A 20,036-nucleotide genomic window follows, 5' to 3' on the forward strand; every position below is an offset into this window, starting at 1 on the left:
AGAAACCCTTTTTTGTGCATGTGTTGCTTTTATCCACAACCACAACACTCAAGTGACAATTTGATGTGAGCGGTCCACTTCCTACACACATGAATCACACACAGGTTTTTTAGGTTTTACTCTCTCACATCATTACAAAATTTAAGTTAATCTGTAGTCACTGTAGTCACATAGTATACAAATATTATTATTGTCATGTTTATCAATTTTTTTTTACAATATTTAAAAGGTTGGTTAAGTCAGCTGGTTTAGTTATTAGTTAAAACACCTCTTTTGAGTAGTGGTCTGTTTATGTGATCTCTTTTATGAGCCCAGTTATTTCTTAAAAAAAAATCCACTTTCATTATCTTGTATTTTTAATTTGATTTTTCTCTTTGTATTTTCAAATAAAACCACTTTTTGAAAATCACGCCTGTGCCTGTGTGTGCTTTGGCTGCTTGCTCCTTGCACTTTCAAATCGACCCATCGATTTGGAAGTCATCTGCAGATAAATGAACTGTTTGGCCAGTATACTCTACCCACATTGTCCTACACACCTTCAAGGATGGGTTCTAATATAACTTTATGCTCTATCCAGATGCCATATTTGTGCTTTATGTTGGTTGATTTGTATATTTAAGACATCAAAAATAACCAAGGATTTTGCCCAGTTTAGGTTTTGTATGGTTTTTCTGTTCAGCAATAAATCTGTTTTTGAGTTCACGTTTTGTCTCCGGAGTCTGCACTGTGGGTCCTCCATACCTGCACACAGCCAACACCTGACAATAGTAACTGATTTTTCTAATTACGTTTTATTGGTCTTTAAAACAAACCATTTATTTTCTACATTTTATGTTCAGTTTTAATTTAATTCATTATATCGTGTTGCCTTCCTGCAAATTCAGTCACTGGCATAAACCTGATATAGTCTTATCATTTAAACTCCTGTCATCTGTTTTAAGTCAAAACATTTAAATTTAACGATTCTCATGAATCTAGAATATCACTCCTATAACAGTCATATAATTATATTTTATGCATTCAGAACTATTTACTTTTACAGTCTATTTACATACAGGTCATCCACCAGGATTTTAAAGTCTAACCATACAGGTCAGCAATGTCTATATTAATGTCTAAAATCTACAAGTACGTTTTTGCTTTTATATGTCTTCTTGAGGACTTGTTTGATCTTTGAGTTCAGCTGCCCCCAAACTGTCAGTGGGAGCAGGCAGAGGTCCTGAAGATTTGTCACTAAAAAGAACAAAAAGTGATTTGTTTAACTTCCTCAGCTCATACACAATTGAACATTTGAATTTTTTAGAATATTTTTATGAGTCTCACCTATCTCCATCTTTCTCTGTCTGTCAAGGAAGGTAGAGGAGAACATCAGTGCACTTAGTATGAATAATCTTATGACTTTATTCAAACAGTTTCCATTGCACAGCAAGCTTTTTCTCTTTTTTCTTTTTTACCTTAGCCTTCTGTGATGTGCTGCTAGCATTCTTCCTGGGGACCCCCAGATTCTCAAAAGAATGGCTCCGCACTCTGATGGCTCTCTGGTACAGGAGACAGAGGTAAGAACACTTAGAGTTAAAATTGTAAATTCAAACATGCAAGTATTTCAGAGAAATACAAGCATTCACCTTAAAGTTTTCAATAAATCCCCCACTTCCTTCAGATGGCCCCCGCAGGCCCTCTGAAGTGGGGACAGCAATCAATGATTGATCCCCCATCATGCACTGGGAACGGGTGAAGAGTTCAGCCTGCAAGTTCTCCAGGAGTGATGAACGAGTGCGGAGCTTTGTAAGAGTGAAGGAGGGGAAAATGCAAAGGGCAAAGGTCAAAGTCAGAAGGAAAAAACCCCCACAGATATTCAATAATGAAGCGCATTAGGGAAAAGTGTTCCTCCCTCTACCTCCAGTCTGCTGAACTGCTCAGCCTTATAGCAGGATATCTCAGCGTTAATGAGTTTAGCCAGCAGAAACTCTCTGAACTTTGAATGCTAAAGGAAGGACAAAGGAAGACAAACCTTGTGAGATATTTCACACACTGATTATACTGGTAAATACTGAGCTCCCTTAAATAAAGGACTGACACAGAGAGCAGGTGGAGCAGAAGCACCGCTTCACTAATTAAATCAAGGTGTGTTCGCATTCAAGCAGTCTGAATGGTCAATGACGTCCAAAGGAGCAAAGCAAGGCAAGACAAAGGTTAGACTGACATGTTAAGCTGTGTCTTTTTAGAGCACATATTTAGACCTGTAAGAAAGGTGCAGGAGTTACTAGTAACACAAGCTCTGTTTTAGTGTCTCAATAAGCCATGACAGTGTGGCAATGAACCACAAAATACCAGAATTCTGAAACCACTTCAGCCATCATTTTACTATTTACACCTGTGCTCACTGTGACGAGTCGAACTGACATGTCTCCAGTGAAGAAGGTTTGTCCACTAGAGCCCTAGTCTGGAGAGCAAGTATACACTTAAGGGCCACTTCATTAACTGAACTTTGTCACTGCCAGGTTGGACCTCCATGTTTTGCATTCAGAGATGCTCTTCTGCATGCTTTGGGTGGAACTAGTGGTTATTTGAGTTACTGCTGCCTTCCTATCAGCTCAATCAGCCTGAATTTGTTGATACAAGGATGAACTCTTCTTAACTTTTTCATGCATCACAAATTCAAATCAAATCAAATCAAATCACTTTTATTGTCACATCACATGTGCAGGTACACTGGTACAGTACATGTGAGTGAAATTCTTGTGTGCGAGCTTCACAAGCAACAGAGTTGTGCAAAATACAATAATGTAAAACAAGCAAAATATAAAAATGGCTAATCTAAAAAGTAATAAATATATGTACAATATGTAAAGGTATATACGGGTGAAGAGTTCAGCCTGCAAGTTCTCCAGGAGTGATGAACGAGTGCGGCGCTTTGTAAGAGTGAAGGAGGGGAAATTGTTGTAGATCTTTGGCCACTTACTCTCATCTTACGTAGCATGACTCCTATTTCTAAATATCTTGTGAGACCTTTTTATGTAAATCTTTTCATAGCATGCAATGGGCCCCTCAGTACCAAGCAAGTAGGAAAAAAATTAGAAAGATTTCTGTAGCAAGCTCTGCCATCCAGAGATGAAGCAACCACACCATCTCTGTAGGGCTACAAAAGCTATTAAACATTTGACGTCCACTGATATTTCTGGGAGAAAATCGCAGTGGACATCAAATGAATATTACTGCGTGACAAAGCAAATAAAGTACAATATACCTAAAAAATATATGAATTGGCTGCAGCTGTTACATTAAAGAATAAATAAATACATAAACTATACTGAGACAGGTGAAGCACTGTTTTTTCTTACATCTGTAAAGACAGGGGGATCTGGAAGCACTGGACCAAAGGGAGGAACATCTTCTCTTGCCGTGACAGACACCTGCAGAAGACAAAAATGGCAGAGATTAGCAGAGATTGTTGCATGATGTCAGTTTATCACAGATATATTTGAATCAACAGCTAGTCTGATCAGCTGGTTTTCAGACTGCCAGGGCATTCGCCCCTGACTGCCACCCAGCAGTCATTGAACCTGTACTCTACAGTGCCTCCTGCAGGTGGTCAGCAAGCCCATGTTGCCTGTTCAGGCTGTGTCTGAGTGTCTGAGTGGGCCCCGTGGGATAAAGCCTGGTCTGGTACCTGATGATTTTTTCTTCATCAGGGTTGTGTAAAATGCTCTTTGTCTGGTTCCCCAACCAGACAAGAAGAAATTTCCCTCGAGAGACCCAGTCAGGGTCAAAAGCTCCTGACAAATATAGCCCAGTCGTTCAGTCATTCGGGACGAACTGAGAGCAGCGCTGCTGTTCTTCCGCACTGAGGTGGTCCAGGCATCTAATTTGGATACTTTCCCTCAGTGTACCACTGGATGAGAGGTGGCTGGGGAGAGGGAGATCTGGAATTCTCTGGTTAGGGTGCAGCTCCAACAACACAGCCCAGATAAGTGGGCGGATGAATAGATATTTGTATCTGTATGGCAGCATATAAGTAACAACAATGGCTTTGCAAAAATGTCAGTTTTAGTGCTGTGAGACACCAGCACTAACCACTACATCACCGCGCAACCCAGCTGCTATATCCTTTACAAATATGGTGAATTTATTCCATTTTCATTGATGGGGATGTATTTCTTCGCCCACTTACCTGATATGCTGCTCCACCTGTTCCCTCTTGCCTCTGAATCCTCCGGATGACAATAAAACAGTGAAGGAAGTGAGACTTGATAACATCAGACAGAAAGGGGGTTTGGCCCTCCTGGCAGACCAAAGCTACGATGTCATTACCGATGTGCCTTTTTCTTTGTAGCTGTGCAGGGTGATGATAAAAATGTTGGTTAGTGTCTAAAAAAAAGTTGATTCGTCCCTCCCCACATAAACTTAACTACACATGATATCCTCAGAGAGACTCTTCTGTGAATCACCAGCACAAACAGACTGAGGATGATGCGGTTAATGACCTGCTGTGGGTCACCCTCTGTGTAAGGCAGTTTAGTTGCGACATGAAACATGATTTCTCTCCCACGAAAGGAAGTGTAGACTGCTTCACTTCCTGTCTGACCATGACACACATCCAGTCCTCCTCTAAAGCTGAGAAAAAGAGCGAGGAGAGAAGAAACCATGTGATTTTCCACATTTCTTGTGTCACTTCTTCACATTGTCAGCATACTTTACCCCGTGAATCCTTGCAGCTGAACCGTCTCTCCCAGAATAGACAGGAACTCTTTAAACTCCTCACTTTCCTCATTGTTACCCAGTATGTCTTCCTCAGTGAGCTACAGAGAAATGGATTTCTCTGAGAGGGATTGGTTATGATATGGTGCCATATTTTAGCCATTTTTATAAAAATGCATGGCATTTTGAAGTAAAGCATCAGTTCTTACCTGCCTGTCCTTTTGGCACAAAACACCAAACTTGAAATTAGGAGAAACTCTGTGTTCATCAAATGTGGTTATAAGTTCTGGAGCCTGAGAGAGGAAGACGAGAGTTGAAGAGCAAAGAGCTTCACAGAAACATGCTGACATGTCACAGTAGGAAAGGCACAGGGAGAAAAACCACATCAGGTTCTTTGTATTACCTTTCTGCTCACTGTCACACTGTTTGGGACACCCATTTGTGTTTAACTGAGCCATTCTTATTGTTTTTGGTGACACCTGTGGCATTCCTCCTGTGACGTATGTGAAATATGTGTCAATTTTTAAAGTCATTTCAGAGCATATTACCTTCAGGTAGCAGACCACGTCAAACTTTGAGGCAGTCACTCGGTCACAAAGCATCTAGAAAGAATGTGAGGAATAATAATAAGCGCTTGTCACGTATTCAGTGCTTGAAAGTGAGAACATTTATTCATGTACTGAGGTTTGATTTTGGGGTACCTTGAGCATTTCTTTTGGTTTATTTCTCCATTTTTTACTGCCTCTCAGAGTGAAACAATACTTTTTACTCTGCTGCATTTTTTTACATATATATTACTCTTTTAGAAAAACTGCAAGATTAAAAAGTGCTACAGTCACCATCTGCAGTACTGCAAAAAGTGCTGTCTGCTCAGTAGCTCGTAGAACCACACTAGCAGCAGCTACTTGATGTAATTTGAAGTTTCTGTATGACTTTATCAGACTCTCACTTCATTGCTTCAGTTCTTGGATGCTTGGAGACATTCCTTTACGCACAGCTCTCTTTAACTCCCACCACAGCATTTCATTCAGTTTGAAATCTAGACTTTGGACTGGGCCACTGAAACACCTTGATTCTTTTTTTTCTGTCACAGGTTTGCTGCTGAGTTTGAAATGATTGTCTTGTTGCATGGCCCTGCAGTAGCTTTAACTGTCCAACCAGACAGATGGCCGCCCGTTTGATTGTCCTTTACATACAGAGGGGTTCATTGTCAACTTAATCACTGCATGAAGCTGCAAAACAAGCAAAACTATTACCCCACCGCCACTGTGCTTAACAGTGTGCATGAGGTGTTTTAGGTAATATGCTGTGTTTGGATTTTGTCAAACACTGGACTGTACACTGTGATCAAATATCTTCATTTTAGTCTCATTGGTCCAGAAGATATTGTTCCACAAATCTTGTGATTTACACAGCCGTAGCTTTGCAAACCTAAGTTATGCTGTCATGTTCATTTTAGAGAGAAGAGGCTTTCTCCTGGCAATGCTTCAAATGAACCATACTTGCTCAGTCATTATCTAATTGTGCTGTCATGAACTTTAACATTTGATGTGCTAACTGAGGGCTGCAGAGTCTGAGATATAACTCTTGTTTTTTTTTTTCTACAAGCAATGCACAATCTGACCTTGGGGTGAATTTGCTGGCATGTCCATTACTGGAACAGTGTGTCATTGTGTTAATACACACACCTGAAACCTGCCAGAAGTTATGGTTTTATGGAGGAAGTCAGACTTGCGGATGATTGTTTCAGCATCTAGCTGCAACTTACTGTCTTAATTCCTATGGAAGCATTAAGGGTGTGCTTAATTTTTCACAGAACAACATAGAGTCCAGTAAAAACTTTATTTTTCACATAAGTGTAGAAAGTAAGGCAATAAACAGTCTATAAAGTAGCTAGCCTTAGCCGCTCATCGTTTAGCTATTATGATGTCAGTGCATCCATAAAAATAATAAAACACATATGTAAACTTTGAAGTACTTTAAATACACAGAATGTGCACAATTAATGCTTTTACTTGAAATAATAATTTTTCATTTGTGGTTATTATTTTGCCAAATAGAAATATAGGAATGATACAGTAAGAAGTTTGATACCTTTGCTAATTCAACTGCAGATGGCATGGTGGGGAAAAGAGACACAGAGAAGACTCCATGCAGAGAACACTCCTTCATCCTGTGAGACATAAAGCACAATCATTATGTCTCCTTTTCTGTGATGCAGTTTCTTGTAATAATCGATCAGCCACGCTCTACATTAAACATACAAACTATAACAAAGAAACCTTCAGATTCCTTTCAGAGATACTTTAAGATCTTTTGTGATGCACAGCATGCACACGGGAAGTTTTAAATGACCTTGTTACGCTTGTAAAAGTTGCATATTAAACCATGATTGACTTCTAAAATGGAATTCTGCTTGCACCATGACACCTTCACATCAGATTTAAGTCAGATAAACATTCCTCTTTCAGCATATAAATCTGAAAGTTTACACAATAACCTCAGGAGAAAGACATTTTGGAGCTGAGGGGGCATTTAAGGAGAAGCACAATTTTCTGTTAAACATTTTTGGCTGTATTGCAGCTTAGAAGTAGTAAGCCAAAATAGCCAAAGATCTCCACCTTAGAATCACCCTGAGCCTATTCTCCTCTTCCTCCAAACACACAGAGAGAATCAGCGGGCCCAAAGTTGGATCCACTGCTGTGAAAGAGTGATGGTACTGCGTGGCAAAAGGGTCAAAAACATTAATATCAGTGCAGAAAGAATATTCCTATAGATTTTACAGTTAAAGTCTACTTACTCGTGAGCGGAAGAACTCGTGATAGATTTTGGCCTCACCGTCTCTCTCCATGATGTCATAGCTCTCTGGGTCAACGGCATAATGGGAAGAGGTGGGACTCACATCTACCAGTCTGTCCAGAGGGGGGTCTATCCAGTAGCCTCCCAGTTTCGAAGGAAGGATAAGCGGCAGCTCTCTCCCAGTTGTAGAAAGTGGAGACTGATAGACACAAAAAAGAAGAATCTGATTGGGCTGATGTTTGTTTTGGGAAACACCTGTTATCATCAGTACAGAGCCTGTGTCACTTTTTTATTATTACTATCAAGTAGAGAAACCTTGAGAGGAAGGGGGAATTCACATCGTTGCTCATCGATCCTGCTGCCCTGATGGACAAGAGCTTTAGTGATTACAAACATCTGCTGCTCAGGCATTGATGGTTGCACACACTGCACAAAATGATTGACACTGTAACTCACCTGCAGCTTCTCAATGATTTCAAACAGCTCTGATTCCTAATATTTAAAAAAAAAGGTGAAATTCAAGTAGAGAGAAAGGAAAGCAGAAGCACGGGTGAGGAAGAGGAACATGACTCATATTTCAGTCTTTCTCTAAGAAACTGACTTCTTAGAAATGTAGAACATGGATATTCATCCCTTAGAGTGAATTAAAATTAAAGTGAGAAAGTGCACACTAAAAATGATAAGGATATCACCCTCTGGTTGCTGCTGGAAGAACGGAAAGGCTTGCGCTCAATGGCAGGAGAATCCAGGGTGTCCAGACTTTTGTCCTGCACAAATTCAGGTCTGCAGCAACAGGTTGGTTTACACAGCAAGACAGCACAGTTAGAAACTCCTTACATTATACAGGAAAGGTTAACATGTTAATTCAAAAAAGCTGCAATAGAGAGAAAAATAAAGCCTCACCCCGTCTCATCCCCACATGTGAATCTATCCACACTGTAAACAAGGAAGTAAGAGCTTTTCAGAAACTTCTGCATAAACAGACAAGATGACTTAAATCTAAAAGAAGTGCCGTTTGTTCAGATTATGCCGCTGCTCCAAGGACTTGTTTTGTGCACAATGCCAGTCCTAATTTAAGACTAACAGAGTCTTTACTTACCTGCCATATGCCCCAAAAGTGAAACTTCTCTTTCTAGAGTAGGACATATCATTCCTCTTTTCTCTCTCCATGCCTTTGGTGTCACTGTGAATGTTTGTGCATGCCAGTTTGGTGCTGAGTCAATCAGGACTGGCTAAGGTTGAATTAATTCACTCTATCATTCTGTCACTCCTCTTCCTCCTCCTCTGCCCCCTGCCATTCACTCATTTAAGCTTCCCTTTCCTGCCTCTGTCCTGCTGTCAGCCAGACAGGCAGCATTAACCCGCTAGTGGTCACAGGTGCAGCCGCCGCCGCTAACTGTAAGATAGACACGGTCAGGTGCTCCACGCTGCTTCGCGCTATCGATCCCGAGTGAACGCTTGTGGTGGTTTCACAGACCGGCTGAGCTTAAAGATAGGCTTGTAAATAAATAAAGAAATGAGTGAGACATTTTCTCCCGGACCTGCTACCCTTTGAGTCAGTGAGAATCATCAATTATTGACAGGTCACACAGTGAGGGTGAGGAGATAGACAGCAGGGGAGGGTGAAGGAGGGAGTGACAGAGAGAGAGGGATGGAAAAGGAAGTAAGAAAGCGAGAAAAACAGAAAGGCAGGAATACATGCAATGCAAAGCACTCACCTGTTGGTTCTAATGCATTAATGATTGCTGTCTCTGTGTTTGTCATAATGTGTGTGTAACTCTAATACCTTATTGTAAAATACACCCAGTAAGAATAAATTGTGCCAGAAATGTTCCTCCATTGGTTTTATGTGATTTGTCATATTTTATTTATTAAAATGATTTATTTAGTATAGTTTTATTGCACTAATTATTTTCGTATTTACAGTTATTTTAGTTCATGGTTCTCAACCTTGGAGCTTGTAAGATTATTACTGAACTGGGAAAGAAGAAAAGAAACCTCTGGTACAACAATTTGGATTCAAAATTGTAAACTTTATTCTGAGTATTGCTTTTTCATGAGCAGATGGACTAACTTTCTAAATTTCAATCACCAGCTCAAATAAAGCTATGACATTTAAGTGAAATATCTCTTTGAAGGAACTGCAATGGCAAACATTAACGAATAATTTAAAAAGGAAAACAGCTGGCCTCCTTTCACACACAAACTTTGCAATGTATACAAGAATACTCTGTTTAAAATGTCAATTTTACATATTTAAACAGCTAAACAGATAGGTTTAGCTATCAAGTAATCATGGTGGAGTGAAAAGCATAGAGTAGTCAAGTATAAGGGATATGACTGACAGAAAAGATGCATCTCCACTGAACTGGACACTTCTGAAGCTGTGGTGGAAGTAACTGAGCAAACTGTTATCAACCATGACCACCTTCTGCACCACTTCCTGGACAGCCAGCAAATCACCTCCTCTAACAGACTGATAATTTCATACCACATTTTGTCACCCTGTATGATAAAAGTCCACTCTACCTTTTATCATTAGTGTGTCCCGCACTTATTTTGTTCCCCCTCACTGCAAACGTGTGTCTCAATTTCCTTATCATATTTCTAAATTTCCTGTTCCTCTTGTTGTGGCTAGAAGCAAGTTTTGTATTTTTGTTTGTTTGTTTGTTTGTTTATTTGAAAAAGAACAGAACTGTAATAACAGAACTGTTATAACAAAATAATTTCCCAAATCTGGGATAAATTCATTATTTCTTATCTTAATTGGGATTTTAACATTTGTTAAATATCAATGGAGCTTGTTTTTCCCCTTTATACTAAAAAAACTGCCATCAGGTTGTTTTAAATATCAGAGTGTAACTGGAGGTAGGAGCTTACATTATACCTTATCCTACCATTGCTCATTTACAAACTCAAATATTAAACCCTGCTGCAAATATGTGACCTTTAAGTGTCTTTACACTCCTCCTTTTTAAATAGCTCTCTCTGTTGGAGAGGCGTTTGTGACTGCCTTCTTATCAATTGGTTACTTATTAAGTGAAATGAGATTCAAATTCAAAATACCCTTATTTCTGTTGTTCACACACAGTTTACTGTACGGTTAAGATGCCAATAAGAAGGTAAAAGAAGAAACGATTGGTTCACTGAAACGCCACTCAAACTGTACACGGCTCTCATTGGTCAGAATCCAGCTCGAAGAGTCGGCTGGTCTGTTTACCCCGCGGAAGTTTGTCTGTGGCGTGTAGATGGGATGTTGTTAATTTGCGTTTAGTAAAGGGACTTACGGAGACATTTTGCTCATTTTTAGGGTGTGTTGATAGTCTGTTGCAGGAACAGAAGAGAGGTAAGTAGTGGGAATGCGGGGAGTCATAGTAAACCCACTTCCGTGCAGAGAAAGTCGAAGTTAGCTAGCTAGTTAGCTAGCGTTTATTACCATCAGCCAGCACCATTTAGATTAGCCTAACTTCTCTTTTATTGTAACTCAGCATAATAAACTTACATAGCTAATATTATACTTCCATTATTTTCCTCTTTATCTTATTATTTGGTAGATACTTTACTGGGTTTACCATTGTATTGTTCAGCTTCTGTTGTTACTGGTTTATTATTGCTGGCTCAAAGAGTGCCTCATGGTAACGTTATCGCTTGTGTTGTATTTTGTTATAAGGGTGTAACTGAGGAGCCAAGCTAATAAAGTGACTGTTCCCAGTGTGGGACAAAAGGTCCATATGCTTGTATTGTTCACAATGTTCGTGTATCTTGTTACCTGCTCTGGATACAGTTTTTGAGGGGGAAAAATGTTGGAGTGTGGCATGCTGGAGCGGGACAGGCAGGCTCTCCGAAGAAACTCAGCTATCCTGTGCAGACAGCTGGTGGTAGATGAGCTGCTCATTCAGTCACTGCAGGCAGACGACATCCTCACGGAGAGCATGGCTGAGAGCATTATGGTATGTGGATAATAACTACTATATTAACAGTGAGGCAGCTGATTCTTAACAGTTATGTGACTGAGTTACCTCCAGTTTGCTTAAATTGAAGTTAACTGAATTTTAGTTGGCTGTCAGCAACTTTGAGGAAGGTTATGGTCAGTTTTTAGCTTGTGGTTTAAATATATGTGGGAGTCAGAACCTCTAATCCTCCCATGAAATAGCTGTTAAGTAAAAAGATGACTACAGAAATGTTTCCTGCAGTTTTACAGGAACTATCACCATTTCTGCACTCTGGCAGCTAGTATAGGCTCCAGTGGCAGAGAAAACATGAGTTGGATAGGTAGTTAATAAAGTAGATGATTAATTCTACAATTAAAAAGATCTCTCACAGTCAAATCCATAAAGTTAGACAGTGATATAGTTTATAGTATAGTATAATATTTTTCTTTAAGCATACTAACGCTTTTGATTAGAAATAAAGCAGTCATGATGTGACTGATGGATCCTTCTACATCTATTATCACAGCAAATTATCAACACTGCCTCTTCAGTGATGAGTAGTTGTGCTTTGAATGAGGCCTTAATCTTCTGTGCTGTGATTTAGGTACACTTTTATTAGGTTTATCTGTCCCAGAGAAGTTTTTGTCCCACAGTTGGGTTTTCTACCTAAGTATAATCTAACTGTATACTCTTGTTATTCTTCTTTAAAGTCCGTCACCTCAAGTATTTAAATAGTTGGTTCACTGTAATGTAAATTCTCCTCAGATGATTCTGCATAGTCACAAAATGCAGGCAGGCACGTGGCTGTCAACGTGGCTACTCACGCTCCCTGTCTGATGACAAAATTTACTTCACTCAGACCTGAGCGGACTCACGGAAATGGAAAATATAATTATGAAAATGGAACACATTTTAATTCTGTCATTCTGCTCGCTTTTTTAATAGCTATGTAATGTTTTTACAGCCTAATAAAAGCCTTCATATTTATTTATCATTGGATGCATATAGAGACTAACTGCACTGTCTTAGCTGCAAAGTCAGCACTTGCTTTTTATTATTTTGATTTGGTAATCAAAATAACATGCCACACCTGTTCTAAATACTTCAAGCATGTGAAAGATGTGTAACAATGCAAAAAATGGGTGCTTTCCTAAATTATTAACAAAATACTTTTGCTAAACCTTATGCATTTAAACTGAAAGTCTAGACTGGAGAGTCTATTGTCTCACTATCAAAAGACTTAGGGATCTCACTATTTTAGAGGTTTACCAGAGAAAACCAGCTAGGAACCACAGGGCGACCTCCTTCAGAGACATTAATATCCCTTTTCCACCGACACAATGCTGGTTACCAATCTAGAACTAATGCCAGAAAGCTGGCACTGGCACAGCACCACAAATTGCCAGGCTAATGTCAGAGGAGATGCCGTAATAAATAGTTTGTGTCTGCCATGATTTTACTGCAACTTCTAATAATTACAGCGTAGTAACCTTTCAAATTGTCGGCTGTTTCTCAAAAGGCATCAACATAGAACAGGCTTATATTTGGTGGAAAAGGCATTTGTGAGAGTTTTGATTTAATCCCTCACGGTTGAAATCTTTACTTCCGACTGTCATGTCTGAGGACCACCTTTAAACATCTAAAGTTTAAGGTTGTCTGGATGAATTCACAATCAAATGTTATAATGTTGAGAAGGTGAAAAAAAAGTAAAACCAAATGTACTTTTTGATTAATTCATTGTTAGTAAATTTTATGTTTCTGATGTGATCTCTTCTACTCCAGGCAGAGCAAACGTCTCAGAAACGCAGCTGGCGTTTGCTTCTACTCTTACCAAAACGTGGACCCAGAGCCTTCAGCAGTTTCTGCTCAGCTCTTCAAGATACTGAACAGAAACACCTCTATGACCTGCTCATAAAATCACCAGAGAAAGATGGCAGAGAGACACACACAGATGTGAGTGTGTACTTGACATCAACCACATACATGTTGCACAGCAGCAGTATACACAGCAGATTTAGTGCAGTTCTTAGACTGCTTTCTGCTCACAGAGTTTTCAGCCTGAGGAGGAGCCACAGGAGAAGGCAGGGCAGCTGGTTATGGAAAGAACAAAAAAGAAGAGAGAGGTGAGCTTGCCTATGATTATCGAAGGCAATGTCACTCTTGGCATTTTTGAAGTAGAAGACTTTACATCATTGAATGCCTTTTATGTCTCTTTGATAGATTTTTCTTTAATTATAAATGCTAAAATTATATAGAGTAATATTTTGGGAATTGTAAGCTTCAGTAACATGACGTTTGGCAGGCATCTTCAGAAGACAGAGAGGAAATGTATGAGGTGAGCAGCACCTCATCATTCCCAGTCCAAGCATCAGATAGCTGGCCTGGCTCAGAGTCATCAGTCAGAGACTTACCCCCAGTCAGGGCTGAGGACAGGGACAAACAGAGACTGTGGACAAAGAAACGAGGAGCAGATATGCAGACAGATGTGAGAATCACAAAATGCATCCATCTCATTATATATATCCAGATGGCCCATCTGAGGTAGAAGGCAGGCAGGAGTTTCCCAAATATTTAATCTAGGACTGCAGATGTCATATTTCCACAAAAACAACAGCTGCTTCCACAGTATAGAACAAAATCCTTCATTATCTTTTTTGTACGGTCTGTCTTTAATAATTTGTGTATCATTTTAAATTTCAGAGGTCTACGGACTCTTCTCTTCCGCTTCCAACTCAGGAGGAAATTGCAGCCAAGAGAGCAAGGACACATGGTGAGCGGTGCTGCAGAGCGTCTCTGCGTTCATTTCAAAATGGGTTTCAGTGTGTGTAATGTTGTTGTCAGTCTTGTTTCCCTGGAGACATGAAGTTGTTTCTCAACAAAAGGCTTTATGTGTTGTTCATTTTTAAGACAATTTAATATATATGTCACAAAAAACCCCATTCTGTAGCCACTGACCACTTTAGGCCTTTAGTCTCCTGTTATTCTGTTGATTATTTGAACTGTTATAAACACACATCATAGAGAAAAGTGTAGAAATGTTGTTTTTCTAGCAGGTACCTACTGTCTCTACCTGCAGGCACCACACCCCAAGAATGACTCATTGACAACATGATACTCTGCTGTTAGACAACTCCATTCAGTGATGAGGACTAAGAATAGTTCAGTTTGGATTAGTTTGTGATTGTTTTTGTGTATGTGCTGCAGAATCCATGGAGTTTAGTCTGGATGCTGACAGTCCCATCAACACTCCGGTCCTACCCTGCACGCCTGACTTTTACCTCTCCCGCTGCCAGCAGGTATGATTTTGTTTTCCCATCAGCGGGTCAGTTGAGCCCATGTGAAGGGGCTCAGTTTTGTTTGGATTTACTGCGACCGCCTAAAATGCATGTCTTCAGCATTTAGCTATGTTTATGTAACAAGCATAAAAATTACAAATTTAATCTTTGGGTTTTGTCACTTTGTTAAGGTTTTTTGTTTTAAACAGATTAAAACAAAAAACCTTATTATGTATGAATTTTCTTATATAGGTCATTCCATTCTTATTCAGTCTTACAGGTTGAGTTCATCGCCTCGTGGTTTTGGCTTGGTGATCAGTAATGTGACCTTTGACCCTTGTGCTGCCCCTGACCTTGACCCTAGAAAAGGCGGCGAGGTGGATGATGAGGTCCTCAGGAAGGTTTTTACAGAGCTGGATTACATTGTTGCTGTGCACAGAGACCTCACTGCTCAGGTAAAATGCTGGATGCTGCAGGATGTTTGAAATGTGAGACTTTTATCTTGTTTATTGATAAACCTAAAGAAAGGAAGTTTGGGCCAAACAAAAGAAGATGTTAGATAAGCACCTCAGCAACCTCTTCACCTGACACAGTTTGGAGAAAGTCGCTTGTCTGAAATGTTTAAGTTAAGAAAGACTGTGGACATGGTGCAGAAAGGTTTTTTTAATGTAGGATTTGTTCTGGTCAGCCCACTTTAACTGCTGTCTGGGGAACGTGGGAGGTTTGTCGCAAAGTAAACACACTTCACGTTTAATTAATTTAAGTCCAGATGCACATATTCTGCCTTGAACCTGATTGTTTACTGCACATCATGGTCTAATGAATCCATTGCTAGTGAGGGGGTGTCATCCTGCACACTTAAGTCAGACCCTAAGTTGAGTGTTTCCATTAGTGAGAATGAAAATGTTTGAATACAGCTTCTGTGAAATTTGGACTGAAAGATTGTTGCGTTTGTGTTAACGCTGACTTTGACCACATATGCTGATGCTTGTTCTTGTTCGTATCCTTGTGTAGGGTATGAGGACCTGCATTGAGAACTTTTCCAGACGGCCAGAGCACCGGACAGTGGACAGCTGTGTGGTGTGTCTGCTCTCCCACGGAGTGGAAGGGGCAGTGTACGGTACAGATGGCAAACTCCTGCAGGTCAGTTTGTCTGACACTTTACTGTGTAGATGTATGGTATGTCATTCAATAACAAAGATTCAGCTGCTTTTTTTTCTGACATTTAATGCTAATTGTGTTTAACTTGGTCAATTTTAGTTGGACTGGGTGTTTGAGGCCTTTGACAATGCACACTGTCCACTTCTACAAAACAAACCAAAGATGTTTTTCATCCAGGCCTGCAGAGGAGGTAAGATGAATGAGATTGTGCAGCACAGCAATAAAAAAGAATTATACGGTAAACATGTTCTGGGGACTGCACTGTCCACAGTTCTGAGAAACTACCTGGGTAAAATCTCTTAGAGCCGTGCAGCATTATGAAATAGTGATACCAATCTTCCCCTTCACATGGCCAGATGTTGTCTGCTGTCATTTTCTTGCCCACTGAGAGAATCACAGTGGGTGGCAGTTTCAAAATCGCCCATTTACTCTACAGTTCCAGCTGTGGATTGTGCCAAAATCTCAGTTTTGTATCAGTTTACCTCTTTTTTAGAATATTTTGATGAAAATTCAAACAAATTCAGCACAATAAAAATAAAATGAATCTGTAGCTTAACAAGTTCCAAGTCAGTTGTTCTGTCTCTGTGACGGAGGTTATGGCCTGACTGCACACCCGATGATGCTCATGACAGATCCTTAGACCCCTCAGGAGCAAACCTAATTACTTCCCACACTCCCTCGCTGCACACAGAGCCCAACACAGGTGTGCTGCTGAAAGGCTATTAGATGTGCTTAGCAACTCTGGAAATAGCTTCAGTGAAATTCAGATATTGCTTATTTAGAGTGTTCATGGATGCATTGGTATACTGCCAGTTTTTCTTAATGAGTAAGAAAAATAAGTAAGTGTTGTTTGCAACACAGTGGTTAACACTGTGAGGTCATAGCAAGAGGGTCCTTGTTTTGTGGAATTTACATGTTCTCTCTGGGCCTGCGTGGTTTTCCCTCCAAGTAACCCAGAATCCTCCACCAGTCTAGGGTATGCATGTTAGTGGAATTTGTGATTCTCAGTTGGTCGCCGGTGTGAATGTCTCTGTGATAGCCTGGAGACCTGTCCAGGGTGTAACCCACTTCTCACTCAGTGTTAGCCGGGATAGGATTTAGCTCTCCTGTGACCCTGAGTCCGTTAAACGGTTAAAGAAATGGATGGATGGATAGCTAAAGGCTTCAAAGTGCCTGCGGCGTAGTGCTGTGTGAATGTGGCTTGTGGTGTAGAGTGCTTTGGGGGCAGTCAGGAGGACTAGAAACATGCTATGTAAATTTCAGTGCAAGATTTCTTTGTTTTTTGCCGTTCAGAAGTTTAGAAAAACATTTCAACCAGGGCTCATGCTAAATGCCAGTGATAGCTTTGCTTTCAGACTTTTTCAAGAATTCATTTGGAATAATACTTGAGTTTATCAAAGAGCTGCAGGAAACCCATTGAGTTCAAGCTGTTTAGCTTTTTTAAGACTAGGGCAACAGCTTGAGAAGCATGCTAACTGAGCAGGCACAGCTTCATTGCTCCATCTATGTCTGCTCAGGTGGTGTTACAGTGCAGTGTTGAATCACACCTGCATTTTTTTAATCTTTCAGTTTTAAGCTCTTCTGCTTTGGTTTGTTTTCACTGGCCTATAGTGTGAATAAAATGCTTTGCCCCTTTGGTGGACAGTTGCATTCATTATTAAAGAATATTTGAGACAAATGACTAAAAACTGCAGTAATCCAACCCTGTTATTGCACTAATATCGCTGCTAGATCTTTTTGGGCCTAATTGAAACTTACTTGTCTTCCAGAGGAGATGGACTGTGGCGTGGAGCAGATAGACGGGCCAAAGAGGACGTGCTCACCAAGCTGTGAACAGCGGGATGCTGGCAGGGAGGGACAGGGGGATGCAGACTCCAGACAGAGGGGGGACACAGGAAGGCCCAGGATTAAACTTCCCCAGCGGTCGGACATGATCTGTGGCTTTGCGTCTCTCAAAGGTCAGAGAATTTGTAAGTTTATCTAATTTGTTATTCTGGGGTGGGTTTATTTATGATATTTTATTCATTAACTGAAACACTGGTGTAAGAGGCAAACTAATGAGGCCATCGAGATCAGCAGTAATGGTTTTGTAATTCTTTTTTTAAATTATCTTTGGCCCTAATCATTATTTCTACTTTTTGTGCAGTGCAATTAAAATGTCTGCTTGAGAGGGTTTTTTTGTGCACAAGCGAATCAAAAGTGGTTCTGAAATTGATTCTTATTATGTAAAGCTCTACCAGACAACACCTTCGCTCTGTCTTTCCGTGTCTCATCTTGATGTATTACACTTCTGCTGTTTGATCTGTTCCTCCTCAAGGCACAGCAGCCATGCGAAACACTAAGAGAGGATCCTGGTTTATCCAGGAACTCAACTCAGCACTCCGCCTCCACGCCAGAGACACCCACCTTGCGGACATATTGGTGCAGGTAAACATGTTTTTTCAGACTGCAGTTGCAGATTACAAACTGCTATTTTGATATATAATACATTTTTGAAACCAACATGTCTTCTTTTCTTTTTCTCCCAGGTGAACAGTCGTATTAAGGAGAGGGAGGGCTACGCCCCAGGTACCGCCCACCACCGCTGCAAAGAAATGTCAGAGTTCACCAGCTCATTGTGCAAAGACCTCTACTTTTTCCCCAAGTACCAGCCCCAGTATTAATATGCACATTAACACACACAGATCATTCCTTGTATTGAAGCCTGAAGTAAGGGCATCACAGCTGTTTATTGCACACCACACACTCACACATTCCCCCCTGTTACAACTTGACATCCAAATGTCTAGTGGTTTTAATTTATCCATTCAAACCACTAGACTCACGCACACATATACACAAATCCTGGAAAGAAAAAAGGAGCGAGCTTCTGTTAATCTACATCTACATGGAAATGGGCAACCTATTGGCATACAATGTGCTCATGTATATATTTGTGTGTCTGTGTCTATGCCAGTTAGAGGGTTTAGATGTTAATCCTTTGCAGTCAAACTGCACAGCTACTTTGAGCTTTCACAAGCCTCTTTTTAAAATGTATTTTGTACACAGATCTATTTTTGTGGCTTTATTTTATATGGAATTCTTTTTATAAGGATTGTAAGGCCCATTCTTGTATTTGTACATAATGTATGTTAAATGTTATGAACATTTCTTGTTATTAACATAGTGACAGGCAGGGGGCAGCGCAGCAAAATGCATTTCAGCATCTCGATTTCATCAATATTAACATCTCCTTCAGTTGAAGAAGAGCTTTATTGTCATGGCAGCCATGGCATAGGTTACAGACAGCTATGTTTAAAATTAAACAATAGAGTTTTGAACTATTAAATTAGAATATATGATTTTTTTTTCCTCACATAGTTTGCCTTACGAAAAGAACAACACCGACAGGGCAGCTTCAGTATGAAGTTTATTTTCTCACTTTAAATTAATGATGACATTTACTGATATTTAGTAAATTTCTCTGTCAGGGTGGTGGAGTGCAGTCTGGTGCTACATGTAGGGTCACTTACAGACAGTACGAACTCTGACCTTTACACATTTTACTTGTAGTGTTTGTTCCTGCATAGGAGCTGCATATTTAGTCAGTCTCGCCATTGTATTTTACTATAATCGATGCACAACACATAAAAAAGTGTCTTCCATTTAAAAAAAAGCCTGTGCCAGCTGAGGATGATGTGTTGGATAAGTTTATGACCATGGTGCTGCTTTCATAGCATATTATAAGTCTCTGGCACGCCTCCAAACAAAGTATTTCTCAAAGCTGCTCCAGAATTTATGGTTCCCAGAAAGAAAAGAAAACTGACCAGGCAAAGTATGTTTTAGTTACAGCAGTGTTGCAGTGAGGGACACAGTGGTTGAAACAGTATTGGTTGTTAACTATCAGTAAAGGGATGATTTTAAAGATCCTGTATATGAGGCGGTTTTGGCAGAGTTTACCCTGGTCTGAAGTGTGCTCACTCCACTTATGTTTTAGTTTTAATAATTAAGAAACATAACTTAAGAGAGGAAAAGATTGGACTGTTATAAGAGGATAGTTTTCCTGTAGAATGAGACGTTTTGCTGCCAAACTCTGCTGAAGTGCTATGTGGGGTGATGTGATGTAGGGTGGCGAGGGGGCAGGAGAGACTTCAATATCAATTACTGCCAAATGTTGAGTATAATAAAAGGC

The 20,036-nt window shown here is 40.1% G+C and overlaps 2 protein-coding genes across 5 annotated transcripts; one reads left to right on the forward strand and one right to left on the reverse strand.

Annotated features, from left to right (window-relative positions):
• Positions 1-1,066: 1,066 nt before the first annotated feature.
• rap1gapl (RAP1 GTPase activating protein-like) lies at positions 1,067-8,667 on the reverse strand. Its single transcript, XM_063487952.1, has 19 exons — positions 8,597-8,667; positions 8,401-8,433; positions 8,190-8,280; positions 7,954-7,989; positions 7,813-7,860; positions 7,499-7,696; positions 7,320-7,417; positions 6,793-6,871; positions 5,247-5,300; positions 4,908-4,991; positions 4,699-4,799; positions 4,485-4,614; positions 4,172-4,333; positions 3,342-3,413; positions 1,898-1,984; positions 1,626-1,781; positions 1,455-1,538; positions 1,324-1,343; positions 1,067-1,233 (listed from the first exon to the last, which is right to left on the reverse strand). Exons 1-19 carry the CDS (start codon positions 8,665-8,667, stop codon positions 1,143-1,145), a joined length of 1,695 nt encoding a protein of 564 aa, XP_063344022.1. The 3' UTR covers positions 1,067-1,142.
• A 2,041-nt stretch (positions 8,668-10,708) lies between these two features.
• Positions 10,709-20,036, forward strand: casp2 (caspase 2, apoptosis-related cysteine peptidase). 4 transcript variants are annotated; one of them, XM_063485919.1, is made up of 12 exons: positions 10,709-10,843; positions 11,282-11,447; positions 13,212-13,382; positions 13,478-13,552; positions 14,130-14,199; positions 14,634-14,725; positions 14,977-15,159; positions 15,719-15,847; positions 15,965-16,055; positions 17,635-17,835; positions 18,183-18,292; positions 18,394-20,036. In XM_063485919.1, exons 2-12 carry the CDS (start codon positions 11,298-11,300, stop codon positions 18,526-18,528), a joined length of 1,407 nt encoding a protein of 468 aa, XP_063341989.1. In that variant the 5' UTR covers positions 10,709-10,843; positions 11,282-11,297; the 3' UTR covers positions 18,529-20,036. The 4 variants fall into 4 exon arrangements, with proteins under 4 accessions (XP_063341989.1, XP_063341990.1, XP_063341991.1 ...); XM_063485920.1 differs by having other exon boundaries at positions 17,635-17,823; XM_063485921.1 differs by lacking the exon at positions 13,478-13,552.

This window comes from Pelmatolapia mariae, linkage group LG10_11, assembly GCF_036321145.2.
Source record: "Pelmatolapia mariae isolate MD_Pm_ZW linkage group LG10_11, Pm_UMD_F_2, whole genome shotgun sequence".
Classification (NCBI taxonomy): Eukaryota; Metazoa; Chordata; class Actinopteri; order Cichliformes; family Cichlidae; genus Pelmatolapia; species Pelmatolapia mariae.

What these genes read in the sequence shown, in the direction of transcription:
- rap1gapl (XM_063487952.1), bottom strand. Translation starts at nt 8,667, where the DNA reads ATGGAGAGAGAAAAGAGGAATGATATGTCCTACTCTAGAAAGAGAAGT. An exon ending in CAGAGGGTGACCCACAGCAG is followed by an intron (nt 4,334 to 4,484) that starts GTCATTAACCGC and finishes CACCCTGCACAG; the next exon opens with CTACAAAGAAAAAGGCACAT. An exon ending in GATTTATTGAAAACTTTAAG is followed by an intron (nt 1,539 to 1,625) that starts GTGAATGCTTGT and finishes CTCCTGTACCAG; the next exon opens with AGAGCCATCAGAGTGCGGAG.
- casp2 (XM_063485919.1), top strand. Translation starts at nt 11,298, where the DNA reads ATGTTGGAGTGTGGCATGCTGGAGCGGGACAGGCAGGCTCTCCGAAGA. An exon ending in TCTCAAAGGTCAGAGAATTT is followed by an intron (nt 17,836 to 18,182) that starts GTAAGTTTATCT and finishes TTCCTCCTCAAG; the next exon opens with GCACAGCAGCCATGCGAAAC. An exon ending in TTGCGGACATATTGGTGCAG is followed by an intron (nt 18,293 to 18,393) that starts GTAAACATGTTT and finishes TTTTTCTCCCAG; the next exon opens with GTGAACAGTCGTATTAAGGA.